This window comes from Sapajus apella, unplaced genomic scaffold (genome assembly GCF_009761245.1).
Source record: "Sapajus apella isolate SASKATOON/1434 unplaced genomic scaffold, GSC_monkey_1.0 scaffold42, whole genome shotgun sequence".
NCBI lineage: Eukaryota > Metazoa > Chordata > Mammalia > Primates > Cebidae > Sapajus > Sapajus apella.
In genome coordinates, this window is record NW_022436982.1 from 1,259,203 (window position 1) to 1,273,662 (window position 14,460).

The 14,460-nt window shown below is 48.5% G+C and overlaps 1 protein-coding gene across 2 annotated transcripts in view; it reads left to right on the top strand.

Annotated features, from left to right (window-relative positions):
- B4GALT1 (beta-1,4-galactosyltransferase 1) overlaps positions 1-14,460 on the top strand; it is a 68,575-nt gene that overhangs the window by 33,139 nt on the left and 20,976 nt on the right. For both annotated transcript variants that reach the window (XR_004275692.1, XM_032299972.1), the window contains exon 2: positions 2,373-2,608. Coding sequence is in view for 1 of the 2 variants with exons in the window: in XM_032299972.1 (XP_032155863.1) it covers positions 2,373-2,608 (236 nt within the window). In the remaining variant the exon portion in view is untranslated. The remainder of the gene's footprint in view (positions 1-2,372; positions 2,609-14,460) is intronic.

Below are 14,460 nucleotides of genomic sequence, written 5' to 3' on the forward strand. Positions count from 1 at the left end.
TGCCCGAAAGCCCTAAAGCTTGACATCAGAGATGCCCATCAGAGCCCTACTGCCCAGCTTGCCCAGTGAGAATCATCTGGGCTCCTTGTTAGGGTGGCCATTTAGGTCCTTCCCAAAATCCGCAGACTCTCTAAGGAAAGGGCCGAGATTCTGTATTTGTAGTCGATTCCTCAAGCAATTCTGGTGTTAGATTTGGGAAAAACTTGTCCAGGGTGACCACTGACTGAATCCTGGTCTTCTCTGAAGAGCACAGAGCCTGCTCACTTCAGGGCACCCTGGGAGGTAGGAGCTGGCTCAGCAGCCAGTCTTACAAGGGACTGAGCTTCAAGGCCTCTATCCCTCCAGGAGGGAGGTGCGTGGCCAGGGAGGGAGCAGGGCTTCTGGATATCTGAGGATCTCCTTCCCTGCCCCCGAGGGCCTGCTGCCTGAGCTCTGTGATAGTGCAGAGAGCAAAAGGACCAAGCTTGACTGAGGCCTGTCTCAGTGCAAACGTTTGCTAGTTATGGGAAAAAGTTTGCTGGAGAATGGGAAGGGTATTTCTGGCAAAGAGAAAAGTGTGGACAGACATGGCTTAAGGGATGGGGAGGGAGACGAACAGAGCTGAGATTGAAGGGCCTATTGCCCAGCTATGGGCCTTGGCCTTCCCTGTGCAGGGCCATACAGCCTTGGAACTATTGGAGGTTTTAGTGGGAAAGTAATATGTTCAGGGCTGTGTCTCAGAAGAAAACAAACTAGTGGGAACAGGTCCTGTGATGGTGGACCTGGGTCAGCTACTAAGGGAGGGAAGGTGTAAGATGTGCACTGGGGAAGGGTATGGAAGTGGCAGCTATCTGGTGAGAGGAACCAGGCCCACAGGTTTTTTTCTCAGGCTCTTCAATTCAGAAGGGTGAGTGATTCTGGGACTAGGGGGTGCTTGGAGAACCATGCATTACTGCTAAAGAGGGCAGGCTGAGGCCTGTTCACTGGCCTTGGGTGGGTTCTCATCGGCATGTTTCAGGTTTTGATCTGCACTTGTGGTTGGTGTTCTCACCTGTTCTCTAGGTTCCTTTCTTTGTTCTTGTGGGTTGTTTGCTTCATAGGTGAAGCTAGTTACACTAGAGTAATAGCTCCCAAGGTGTGTTCCCTGGCAAAATGGTTCTGTAGCCAAATGCATTTGGGAAATGGTGGGTTAAATATAACGAAGGGGGTTTTTTTTGGCCGCGCAACTTCTCAGAGCCTTTGGTGTGTCTTGTGACTTTGCAGAAGCAGGATTTAATATGCAGAATCCCCATTCTTAATCTGACCACGGGCGATGTTTTTCCGTTAAGCATCTTGCTGGGTCTAATGTTTTCTGGAACCCATTTTGAGGAAGTCTGGTCTGCAGAGAGTCTTGAACCCAGGCTCCCCATACTCTCTGCAGACCTTTGATTCCCTATGTTGCCTGGACTGCACCATATGTACCATATACCCTGTGTATGACCTTTTCCTTGTCCCTCTTCCCACCTACCATTACCTCACAATCCACAATCTGCACCTCATCCATTTTTCTTCTGAGCCAAGCACTCTCTTACTAGCTTACTTCCCTCATCTGCATCCATATTCTTCTAGGCCAGAAACTTGGGAGTCATCCCTGCCGTTTTGTGACTTCTTCCTCTTTGTTACTTTATCCCCTCTATTACTAAGCATTCTTCTGTGCTCTTTCCAGCTATGTCTTTTCTTTTCCCTCAGTTTCCTCTGGGGTCTCTTTGCCTCCATCCCTCCCAGAGCTTGGTTTTCACCTTCCATTGAGTCTCTTCCTGAGACGTGATCATTCATGCCACTCCTGCTACCTTCCACTTTGAGGCTCACTCCCTCCACACCTGCGTCCTGAACGTGCATGTGCACATGCATGCACACACACACACACACACACACACTACACACACACACCCTTTGCCAGTTAGGCTAGAATCAGAGAGCTGGTGGTGTCAGCCATTTGTCCAAGGCTACGCAGCTGGGAGGTGGCAGGGCTAAGTCTTAACCTTAGGAGTTTTGAGAAACTGCTTTGTCATCCATAATCACTGATTTCTACAACAGCCTATCAGGAAATCTGAGTAGAAATTATTTCCATTTTACAGTGGAGTCTGAGCAGGGAGGGTCTTGGGCAGGCAAGTGCTTCATAGAGTGATCAACCATTTGGGTTTGCCCCAAACTGAAGGGGGTTTCCGGGGATGGTTGGTCACCCTAGTGCTGGATGTGGTGCCTGATCTGGGCAGGAGGGCCCTCTCCGTGGCCATGCTGCCTCCCAGAAGGAGATGTTTCCTCTGCGGGTGCAGCCTGGCTGTCTAATGCAGCCTGTGGAGCAGTGGTGAGTCCTGTGGGCTGCTAACTTCTCCCTCCCTCCACCTCTCTAGTGGGCCCCATGCTGATCGAGTTTAACATGCCTGTGGACCTGGAGCTTGTGGCCAAGCAGAACCCAAATGTGAAGATGGGCGGCCGCTACACCCCCAAGGACTGCATCTCTCCTCACAAGGTGGCCATTATCATTCCATTCCGCAACCGGCAGGAGCATCTCAAGTACTGGCTGTATTACTTGCACCCAGTCCTGCAGCGCCAGCAGCTAAACTATGGCATCTATGTTATCAACCAGGTGAGGCCTGGGAAGGTGGAATGAGAGAGGGTGTATATGTGTGCAGATGTGTGTGTAATGAGGACAGGGGAAGGGGGGTGATTTCACAGACACCTGGCACTTAGCGCAAGGAACCAGCCCCCCAATCACCACCAGTGCAGATGAGCTAAACACCAAACTGTGTGCTTGCCTATTGCTGTCAACTCTTTTAGCCAGGAAAAACTCTGGAGTGTTTTCATTGTTTTGTTTTGTTTTTGTTTTTTGGAAGTAGCCTTCCAGCAAAATTGGGAAAAAAGACAACCCTAATTTCCAAAGTAAACACAGATTATTTCCTGGCTTTGTGTAGCTGTATATTTTCCTTTTAAAAATAAAACCATTATTTAGATGTCAGACTTTTAGGGAACTTCAAAGTTTATCCAGTCAGTCAGACTGTGTCTCCTGGGACACCTGGAGACAGTGCCCTCAGTTCAGGCTGCATGCCTACATGCCAGCCCCTGGTGAAATATCTGGGGAAGTCTGATTCGTGGGCCATCTGAGAGTCATGTGCACTAGGCCGAGTTGGAGAAAAAGTTTCTTACTGCTCATCTGATCCATGTATGTTGGCCTTTAGCCCTGCTTAGGAAAATAATGCTAAGGATAGGTCAGCTTTCATCGTTACCATGGCATGGAGAATCAGATTGATCTAAGCGGCATCTTTATTGAAATAATTTTTTTAGTCCATTTGAGGTGCATTATTTTCCCAAGAGTATAACTTTGATATTTCAAGATTATCCCTAACACTTAAATTTATATATTTAGACTGAAACCTCCTAGGTGCTGTGACACATCTAACTTATCTAGGCACCAAATTTCATTGAAATTCATTTGAAGAATCTGAGTGTGCCCATTTCTACAAGGCCCAATGTCCACTGCATTTCAAGATAAACTCTGCTTTAAGTAGGAGGATTGTTGGCAGTTTATGCCTTCCATCGAAGTCAAGGGACTCTGTGCATCTTCCCTGGAACCCCAGGGGAAGCACTTGAGGACTGCTGTGGCATTGTGCTGCATCACTTGCTGCAGGAGATTCCGAAGATGTGTAAGGTCTCAGTCCTGGCCTGTCCCAAAGCCTCCAACCCACTTCTGGCAAGTGGTACCCTCCCAGAGATCAATTTGTTAACAGACCCAAATAACCTGTGATTGGATGGTGGCTGCCAAATGCTTTGGAAACTCACAGGAAGGAGAGAGCGCAATGGCCTGGAAGAATCAGGATATAAACTATGTTCCAAAGTCTGCAGGGAGATGGGTGTCTCAGCTGGGGCCAGTGATCAGGGACCTCAAGGCAGAAAGGACCCTCGCATGTTCCTGGAAATTGAGATGTTCACTGGGGTATTAAAGCACCAGAAGCTCTGGGGCCAGGTGTCAGAGTGAAGCCTGTAAGGCAAGGGAGAGCAGAACAAGCCCTATTACAAGGAAACTGAAGCAGGAGAGGAGCCGGTGGTGGGCAAAACCCTTGAAGCTGTTTGAATTCTTTGGCCAAGTGAGGTACAGACCAGGGCCCTGTGAACACCTGCAAGCAAGACAGCTACGCAGTTGTGGGTCACCTTGGAAGAATATTGGAGAATGTAAGAACAGGTAAATGTCCTGCTAAGTACAGGTCACTTTAACCCAGCAAGTATTCGTTTAAGGAAAGCCCTGTGATCGAGAAACATTTGTCTGATGCCAGTGAGCACATACCGATGACGGCAAGATTCAGGATCCTGTTATTAAAGCAGTGGCGGCGAGCACCTGGAAGAGGCGGCCACCATCACCAGAAGCCAGCAGGGATGACCAAGAACAAGCTGTGCCAGCTGCATCTCGTTTCTGTCTTGACGGTTACTATGCTTGTAGATGAGGGATGCATTGTAGATCCAATGCTGTCAGAGCTTACTCAGCAGGGCATCTGACGGCATCCCACAAATCTGCCTGAGTAGAAGACAGACAGCCATGGTCTGGATGCCTTATAGGTAGATTAAAATATATACAATATATACTTGGGGGCTGGATGCAGCGGCTCACGCCTGTAATCCCGGCACTTTGGGAAGGCAAGGTGGGCGAATCACTTGAAGTCAGGAGTTCGAGACTAGCCTGATCAACATAGTAAAAGCCCATTTCTACTAAAAATACAAAAATTATCTGGGCATAGTGACAGGTACCTGTAGTCCCAGCTACTCAGGAGGCTGACGGAGGAGAATCGCTTGAACCCAGGAGGCGGAGGTTGCAGTGAGCTGAGTTTGTGCCAGTGCACTGCAGCCTGGACAACAGAGTGAGACTCCGTCTCAAAATAAAATAAAATAGAATAAAATCTTGGGTAAAGAGGGTAAAAGAGAGTTAGTGATGATGCTGAATTTTTGAACTGAGGTAGCTGTTCTAGAGGAAGCCTGGAGGGTGGGATGCTATGTCTAGATATGTTGCAGTTTTGGTGAATGTGAGACTTCCCTGTTTTGAAGTCCAAACAAATATTGGACCAGTGAAATCTAGCCATCAGCTTAAATTCCTGTGATACAATTTACATACTACCCAGGCTCAGCATAGCAGATTTCTGAATGTCCTCTACCAGCTGCATGCTCCTGTCCACCTCAATCCAAGTAGGCAGAACAGCTAACCATGCCAGCTCAGACCGGTGGCACAGCTGTGCTGGCTAACACTGGGCACCGCATGGGAGAGTGCTTCTCCCAAATATGCTTGAGGAATGCTGGGTTGAACCATGTCAAGCAGGTCTCGTTCCTGCAGAGCCTTCGGTACCCCGGTGTATACTGTAACTCCAGAAGTGTTTCCTGAGCTTGCCTGACTGGGGAACTTTTCCAAGAACCGTCTCAAGTGATGAGTGTTTTGTGAGTCGCACTCTGGGGCAAGCTGGCCTGAGTTAACGTCTCCTCCTGACTGCCTACCTGCTTTCCCTGGAATACTGGGAACTGCCCATCCTCCCTCCCTCCCTCCTCTTCCCACTTCATAGCTTAGCATCAGGAATATTTTAGTTTTGGTTTTTCAAACATATATAATTCCTTTTTTCTTATCTTGTCAGTATCATCTCTTTTTTTCTTTTTCTTATACTTTTTTTTCTCTTCATCCTTTCCTTCTCCTCTAAGGGTTGACTTTCCGCCTTAAGACAATCTTTTCCTCTTTTTCTCCCTCTTTCCCGGCTACTCTCCTATCTTGTGCTCCAGTCTCACCCTAATTGATCATTTTGGGAAAATAAGGTCAGAGTCCAAATAACTAAGTCAAGAAAGGCTTAAAGTCTGCCCTGCCTTTCCAGTAAAGAATATTACCTAATAAATAATAAAATGGTAATGGGAAACCTGAACCCTGAAAAAAAGAGGTGGAAGGAGAAGCATTAGGAACTTCCTGTGTTATCTGTTTTATGGTTATATTCTAGAATAAGAAGAAAGGGATTTTGTAGCACCTGGTTTTGACCTTCGTGTACTGTTTGTTGAGCAAATAAACCTTATGGGCTGTTAGCCCTCTTTATAGCCTCTCAGGGGCTCCCTGGTCCAGACACCCTACTGTCATTTTGACTGTTCATTCACACACACACACACACACACACACACACACACACACACACACACCCATTTAAGATTAGATAGAAAGAATGCTCAAAATAAGAGTGGCTTCTGAGACATTTGGTCATTTGGTCCAGGGCTTCCCACACAGGCTTTTCAGTATCGAATTTCTTTCTGCCCCACTGAAATGCTGCACACCCTCCACTACAGTAGGTCATAAGGGTTTCATTCTACTTGAAGTAGGGGCCATGTCCCATCTCTACCTCCTTAGCTTCCCTTTCAGTCTTTGCTAGGATTTGCCCAGACCCCTGAGGCTAGACAATGTGGAAACTTCTGTTCCATGTCACAGGTGAGGAAACAGGTTTAGAGAGGGACAGGCTCCAAAAGCCACATAGACAACAGCAGGGCTACAGCTCAAACCCCAGCTCCTGACTCCAGGTTTAGTGCCTTCTCAAGCCATCAGTGACACTCCTCGCGACCAGGGTGCCCCTAGTGTTGCTCACAGCCTGGTATCCAGGGCTGAGAGTGTGCTGTGTGCTCAGACTGCTTAGGTTCAGTCCTGGCACTGCCACTTTCCAGTCACTGACCTCAGGCAGGCTACTTAAGCTCTGCAGGCCTCCATTTCCTCCTTGGCGGGGAGGGCTGTGAGGCATCTGGCACATGGTAAACCCTGAGTTAATATCAGCCGTTACTGGATATCCATTCCTGCCCCTGCACTCTCCATTAGTTCTGCCTGTTTCTCTGCCTGCTTCTGTGGTGGTGAATTCTTCATGGCTCCCACTGCCTCCTGCTGCACTCCCACTCGGCCCATATCAGGATCCTTCCTCCTATTGGTTTGGACTCCTTGGAGTCAGAGGATAATGGATAATGGATAATGGAATGAGCCAGGTGGCGGAATCTCAGAGGACTCTGAGGACTTGCTGGGCCTATAAGCCTCTTCAGAGTGGGGCTGTGTGTCAAGCTCCACACACAGGAGTGAACTTTCACAGGTTTTTATGGCTCATACTTCTGTCTGTAGTAAGCTGTTAAGCACTCCCATTTAGCTTGGGCCTCTGTAATCACCGTAATAATTTATATCTCAAGGATATTGCAGGAATGAACGGAGAGGGGCCTTCTAGTAGAGACAGAGAAGAGTAAGAGTTGCTCTTTGTCCTCAAGGTCTCTTCCCCCCACACCCACACCTTAGCTCACCAGCATGAGAGAATCCTATTTGGCTCCTTGGACTCGGAGACATGGATGTCAAGATATAGAATTCTGATGTCAATGGCCGCAAGAAAAGAAGAAGAAGATATCGTAGCAAACAGGGATGCATGCTGCATTTCCTCATACTCAAATCCGGAAATGAGACTGTAAAGCCACTCTAGGTGAAGGGAGGGCAGGTTGCCACCTGGCAGCATTAGCCATAAATTAAGGAATACAGGATGTTTGTGGGATTACCCAACATAAAAGTTACAAAATGAGTGAGAAATGCAGGCACAGCTGGCCAGGTGGGTTTGTCATCACCATGGCAGCCCTTTGCCCCATAGCCAGTACCCGGGACCGGTCTCTCCAGTTCCAATTGCATATCTTCTGGTACCTTTGTTCTTCTCCCTCAGCTGCCCAAGATTTTTCTGGTTTTGACCATGTTACTTCCTCTTTTTAAAGCTGTTAGCATTTCCTGACTGCCCACAGGCAAGGGTCTAAATGGTTGGAAGGCCCAGGCTTAGTATCTGAGACCCTGACCTACCTCCAGCCACTTCCTCCTCCTCCCTCCTTCACTGGATTCCCCATTTACACCCAGACATCCCTGTCCTCCCCTCCTTGTACCTTTGCTTATGCTGTCCCCTCTGTTCCTAGTGTGTCTCTGGCCATCTTTTGAGCTTCTGTCCCCAACCTCATTAGCTCTGTGGAGTGCCTGGAGTAGAGCTGACTTCTCCCTCCCTGCTGTTCCCAGACTGCTCAGAACTTTCTGGAAAGAGATGATTATCTGAGTTCTGGCCTCACCCCAGCCCCCAGACTCCCAGTCCCTCATGTTTGCCTCCCTTCTTTCTACCTGATCACACAGCTGGTGCATAGTCAGTATCGATGCGGTGAGTGAAGCATGGGGCTTCTCCCCAGGACTCTTGACCCTTTGTTTATACCTAGTCTCAGGACCCCCTGCTCCTGGTCTTCTGCCTAGATCTGTGCCTCTTGGAAGTGAAGCCTCCATTCCCAGTAAGGCCAGGTTATGACGCTTGGGAACTTGCAGGGCCCCTCCCCTGGGCCTCTCCCCAAAGCTTCCGGCTCGTTGCTGAACAGAGCACAGGCTGCCTGTGACATAGTCCTTGGGGTGACCTCCTATAAATATCTTAGTCTTGTGATTGTTAATGATTGTAAGACTCCTTTAGGGTCCTTTGGACTTAGCACCTTTATGGTCTCTCTTTGAATTCTGACCAGTGAGGCAAATTGTCTTCCGATTGTTCCTGTGGAGGGAAGGCTCCAAAGGTAAGCACATGGTAGCCACATAATGGCTGAGAAGCAGAGCTGGAGTTTGGACAGAGGTGACCTAGAGCCTGAGGAATGTGTCACCCTGCCAACATTATTCCCAGAATGCTCCACGTACACTTGCCAACACTGTGAGTCTCACTGGGTCCTGTGAGGAGGTACAGCAGCTTTTGAGGACAGCCCCAGAGCCCCCTGGGAGGCTTGCTCCATTGTTAGTCCAGTCCCTGAACCCTGCCTCAAAGGAGAAATGGAGGGAGGGCACAGCCAGCTGCCCTTAGGACTCTGTCTGGCTTTGAAGTTTTCTCCTGTTTTCTTTTCTTCTGTGTACTGTTTTAGGATGATGGGGTGATAGTTCCAGGCTGGTTGAGGATGGATTTGGAGACAGTCCTTTGTACCCTCAGTGAGTAAGAGCATCTGTCACCCTACCTGAGCAATTGTCTCTGTCACTGGTCCAAGCAGCTGGTTCCTATACAAGAGCAAGATCAACTGGGGAAAAACAGACTCCTGGGTCTGTCCCATTAGCAAGGACAGCTGCCTGGGCTTATGGCCCCATTGGTTTGGTTTCTATCTTGATCATCTCTACCCTCCCCCCATCCCTGCCTTCCATTTTCTCCCTGAGCTGTCAGTGCACAGATTGATGTGTATGGGAACAGGGCTTGGGAGGGGTGGGGTAGGGCTGGTCCTGTCCTGCAGCCTCCCTTCCTTCAGGCAGGAGGAAGGACCCTTTGGAGCCTGCCAGGGGTGGGGAGTGAGAGTGGGAAGGCCAGGGAAAGTCTCTACACCATCACTGTTTGAGTGTTGCCCCTTTGCTGTGTGCCCCTCCTGGTCCATGTTTCTCTCTGTTCTCCTGGGGACTTGATTTGCTGGTAAATTGCTTCCGTGGATGTTGTTCCGGGAAACACCATTTTTTTTATGCTCACCGGTGACTCCGTGACAGGGAAAGACAGCTTATTATGAATTTGCCTTTGCACTGGAACAGTGGTCGTCAGAATGGGCCCCTTTTCCCTTGCAGCTTTGACGTTTGCCTCTCTTCCTCACTTCTCTCCCTTGCATCCACCCTTTTCTCTTTTTCTTCTTTTTTGTTTTCCTTCTAGCAGGGGCCTTTTGCCTTTACTTGTTAATCCTGTTTGTAGCAAAGCAAGTGGAAGGAGAAGTTCCTCTCTGATCTGCTTCTTATTCTCCACCTACCTTCTCTTCTGTACTCTCCGCCTCCTAGAGAGAGAGGAATGCCGACCTAACTGCTGCTGCCACTGCTGCTGCCACCACCGCTGCCACCACCACCCTGGTAATGTTCATATGCCCTCAAATCAACCCAGAGCCAGGGCCCTGCTGGTCAGGGGGAGGCTGTGTAAATAACCCCGTGAGTGTGCCATCCTCAGGCCCTGGGGTCTCCCAGGCAAGGCCAGGGCCTCTGTGGGCTCTCTCTCAAATGCCAAAGTTGCTGGAAGCCAGCCTGTTGTACAGAGTCTGAGAGTTTAGCTTCTTTTAAATTAAACCACAGTTGAGCTCCTGCTGTATGTACCCTGCTTTTTCCTTAAATTCTTTATCATCGGCATCTTCCCATGTTATTTCATGATCTTCATCATCATCACTTTACATGCCTTCATAGTAGTTGATCATAGAATTTCATCATAATTAACTTGTCTTTTCTCTCTTAGAAGGCCTTTAGATAATGTCTAATTTTCCATGAGCATAAATAATACCATAATGAACATCTTGCAGACTGAAGTTTATTCTGTGTTGGTTTGTTCCACATTTAGGATCATTTCCCCAGGCTAGACTTCCAGATGTGGGATTATGTGTTCAGAAATGGTTTACACATTTTTATAGTTCTTAATATAGATGGCCAAATGGCTTTCTGAAAGAGAAGCTTTACTTTCCTCAAGTATTTTTCTCCAGCTTGTATCTCAAACATCCTGAATGTGCTTAGCACCACTGTCTTGATGTATCTGCAGAAAGCCATGTCTTCACTTCTCAGTGTGCCAGGCCTTGGGAGAGGCAGGCATCCTGCGCTGGCTCCTTGGAGCTGGGTTTAAAACAGTCTCCTCTGTGCTCACTTCACCCAGAAGCCCTGCTGGGCTGTTTTAGGAGCTGAGTTCTCTCTGAGGGCAACTTTATAACCTCTGTCCAGTCTGTGTTCCTGTGTGGCAGGGGTCAAGGTTGTGCTCACTCTTGAGAGTGGTGACTTGGGTTGGCTGAAAACCACTCCTTTAGCCTGATCTCTAACCCTTGAAGGTCCATTTCTGTCACTCACTGGGGTGAAACGTTTAAATCTCAGATCCGAGTTTTGTTGAGAGCTCTGAGTTACCATATTATTATGGTTAACAGCTAGATCCCAGCAGAGCATGGTGGTGTGTGCTGACAGTCCCAGCTTCTCAAGAGGCTGAGGTGAGAAGATTGCTGGAGCCCAAGAGCTCGAGGCCAGCCTGGGCAACATAGCGAGACCCTGTCTCCCTACCCCAAAACCCAACAACAACAGAAGCAAAACTAGAGCCCAACTGCTGTGAACTCATGGGTGAGAAGATATTATTAGCTCTCCACAAACTCAGCATTTGTATAATCCCAGGCTCTTTCCAGTAATTCTCTGGGATCACCTCCTAGCCTGTCCACTGTTCCAGGATCCACACTTAGGCCTGTAGAGTGCCCAGTCAGACCTTCTGCTGCCGCTGATCTGTTACTATTTCATGCAACCCAGTCGGCCTAGTTCCTTCCTCTTACTGTCTTAGTGGGCACAGAAAAGCATACAGAGGGTGTTTCAGCAAACATTGCCACTGGCTATAGACCTGCCCCCGGATCTGTGGTGTTGACAGCTTAGTGGTAGCTTCATGTATGGTGGGGAGGGGTGTAGCTCTGTGATGAGCCAGGGCATGTATATGGGAGCAACAGTGTCTCTCATCATGTAGAAATTCTGACTCATTGAGAGTCTTGGCTTTCAGTTGATGGTTTTAACCACATTGCTGCTGTGTCTTTTGGTGCAGGAGAGGCTGGACGCAGTTGGTCCCTAAGCCATTATGGACAAGGGATGCGTCTGCTGATGTACACACATGGACCTGACATCGAAGGAAGGCAGGGTGGTTGGACAGAACAATTCTCTAGAATAGTTGGGACTTGGACAAGAGGGGCCTGTTGCTTTCTATAGTTGGTCATCTGTCCCGTGTTGCAGTGAGGGGAAGGCCACTCTTGCCTTACTTAACCACAGTTAGGCTTTTCTCGGAATTAGGCCACACTCTGGGCACCTGTCCTGAGCCTCTCGCCCCACCCCTACAAAGTCTGCTTGCAAGTGTAGTGCACATGCGCAGGGAGCAGGGGATGTGCGAAAGGGGAAGTGGATCCCCTGCCTTTAGCCCTTGGGAGAGACACTGTCTGCTTACCTACCGCTGTTGCCTCACAGGAATCATACAACAACTCCCTAACTGATCTCCTTGCCTTCAATTGGATTGGGACACAAATCCCTCCTTGACATATAAACCATGGTTTAAGGCTCCCTGTGGCCTAAATAAAGATAAAGCTTAAGTGTCTTAGCAAGCACCTAACCCTCCTCCCCGGCCTCTGTGATTTGGCCCATCTCTGCCTTCATGTCTCATTCTGGCTTCACTCATTCAGAATGTCTTGTAGTTCCTTGACTGTTCCCTTTTCCTCACAGCCTTTACAGATGTTCTCACCATGCATGCTTTTCTCTGCTTCTACCGTTGCCTTCTCTCCCACCACCACCTCCAGAGTCGATGTCTGGTCGATTCTGTCTGCTGTCTCCAGTCCCCTTCTGCAGCAGTCTCTGCTCATTTGTTTGGAGATTTTATATGTTTTCTGGCCTTTTTTTAGAGGGTCCGTCTTCTCCCTCTAAAAGCAGCAGTTGCCTTAGAAGGAAGCGATAACTGTAACTCTTGTCTGCCAACATAAGTTTAGGCCCACCCTTTATAAGCTGGGTCTTTCAATGGGACACCTGCACCCAGCATGCTGGCTCCTCTTTACCGCGACTTCCTATGCATTTCACAGGCCTCCAGAGGTCCTCCTGACTCTCTTCTGCTGTGAGAAACTCTGATCCTGTAAGCCACAGCCTAAATCCCTTGAGCCTTAAATGTTTTTGGTAATTCCCCTCTTCATCAGAGAAGCAGGATTTGGGAGGAATCTTGAAGCAAACACTACAGAAGGTACAGTCTCCAGGTAGGATATCTAAGAGACATTTGGAATGGTCAGACTGTTCAAGATGGGTGAGAAAGCCTCTTCCTGTCATAACAATAGTAGTCCACATTTATTGCCAGGCAGTGTGCTGAGGTCTTAGCCAGTGGGGCAGCCACAGGCCCCATTTTTGAGATGGAATCTCACTGTATTGCTCAGGCTGGAGTGTGGTGGTGATGTCACGGCTCACTGCAACCTCAACCTCCTCGGGCTGGCTTTTCTTAATTCTAAAAGACTCAGCTTTTAAAGGGTAGGCCTAATCTTATGTTGATAGACAACATTGCCTACCACCCATGTCTCATTTAATACAATGTGCATGCTATCCCCATGACACAAAAGAGGAAACAGGGGCCTGGAGGTGTGATATGCCCCAAGTCACACAGCTAATAAGTAAAGAAGCCAGCATTCCTGAGATTAAAAATGCATGTGTCTGTTACAGTGGTGTATTTGGTGCTTGATCAACGGTTACTTGAGCGAATGGAGCAGCAGATGCACCGGATTAGTGTGCTCAGTGAGGAAGGCAGGAGTGAGCCTGGGTGTCTTCCCACCTCCTGCGAGTGGTGGGGCTTGGCAAGCTTGCTGAGGCCTTTCTTATCAAAGAAGGTGCATGCCCCAGTGTTATAACATTTCACCCAAAGAAGCCTAGAAAATGCTTGACTTTTCTCTCATTCTGGGGGAGGACACTTTCTTTTTCCACCGTTCTGCTGGCCTGGTGTTCCCAGGGCCCCCATAGGTGAGAGCACCTGCTAAAGTGCACCATGTGCTTCTGTCTCCCTGCATCCCACAGATGAGGCCTGGCTGGGAGGAGGGAGAGAGGGAGGGATATGTAGTTTAGGTTATTTTGGAAAACTGCCTGACCACCAGTTTTAAGTCTGTGCTGAACACTGGGGCATCTCACCATGCTGAAAGGGCCATGGCACCCCCCACAGTGAAAGGGGGTAGAACCAGGTCTGCTTCTTGGGCTTCTCCAGAGTGCTCTTGCTCATGGGCCTTGGCTCTAGAGGTGCTCATTCATGGTTCCAAAATTCCAATTCCTGGGAAAGGAACAACGCTTAGTTCAGTCTCAGTCAGGAATCTGCTTAGATCAAATAGGCAAGACCAGTAGGCCCAAGCCTGTGGTAGAGACATGACCTCAAAAAGCCCTCTGCCCCAGTTATTGGGGAGTGTACAAGAGAAGGGAGCATGGTCCTGAGCTGGGCAGCCAGCCCTGGGGGTTTAGTGCACAGATGTAGAAAGACTCAGTTGGTATACCTCCCTTTGCTGGTTGGAAAAGTGCTCAATGGGGCTGAATTATGTTTGACAGTGTAATCTAGGTTGGGGTGAGGGTTGTTACAAGATTGTCAAGATGATTAAATGAAATGCCATTTAAAACACTTATCCATGGCTTGTGTATGGTATCCCCTCCCCAGTGAATAGTCACACTATATTATAATAATTCCAACAACTTCATAATTTTTATATCCAATTTCTAAAGTGTGTTTTTCTTTCTTTCTTTTTTTTTTTTTTTTTTAATTGAGACGGAGTTTCACACTCTTGCCCAGGCTGGAGTGCAATGGCACAATCTCGGCTCACTGCAACCTCCGCCTCCCGGCTTCAAGCAATTCTGTTGCCTCAGCCTCTCAAGTAGCTGGGATTACAAGCTCCCGCCACCATGCTTGGCTAATTTTGTATTTTTGGTAGAGACAGGGTTTCACTATGTTGGCCAGGCTGGTCTTG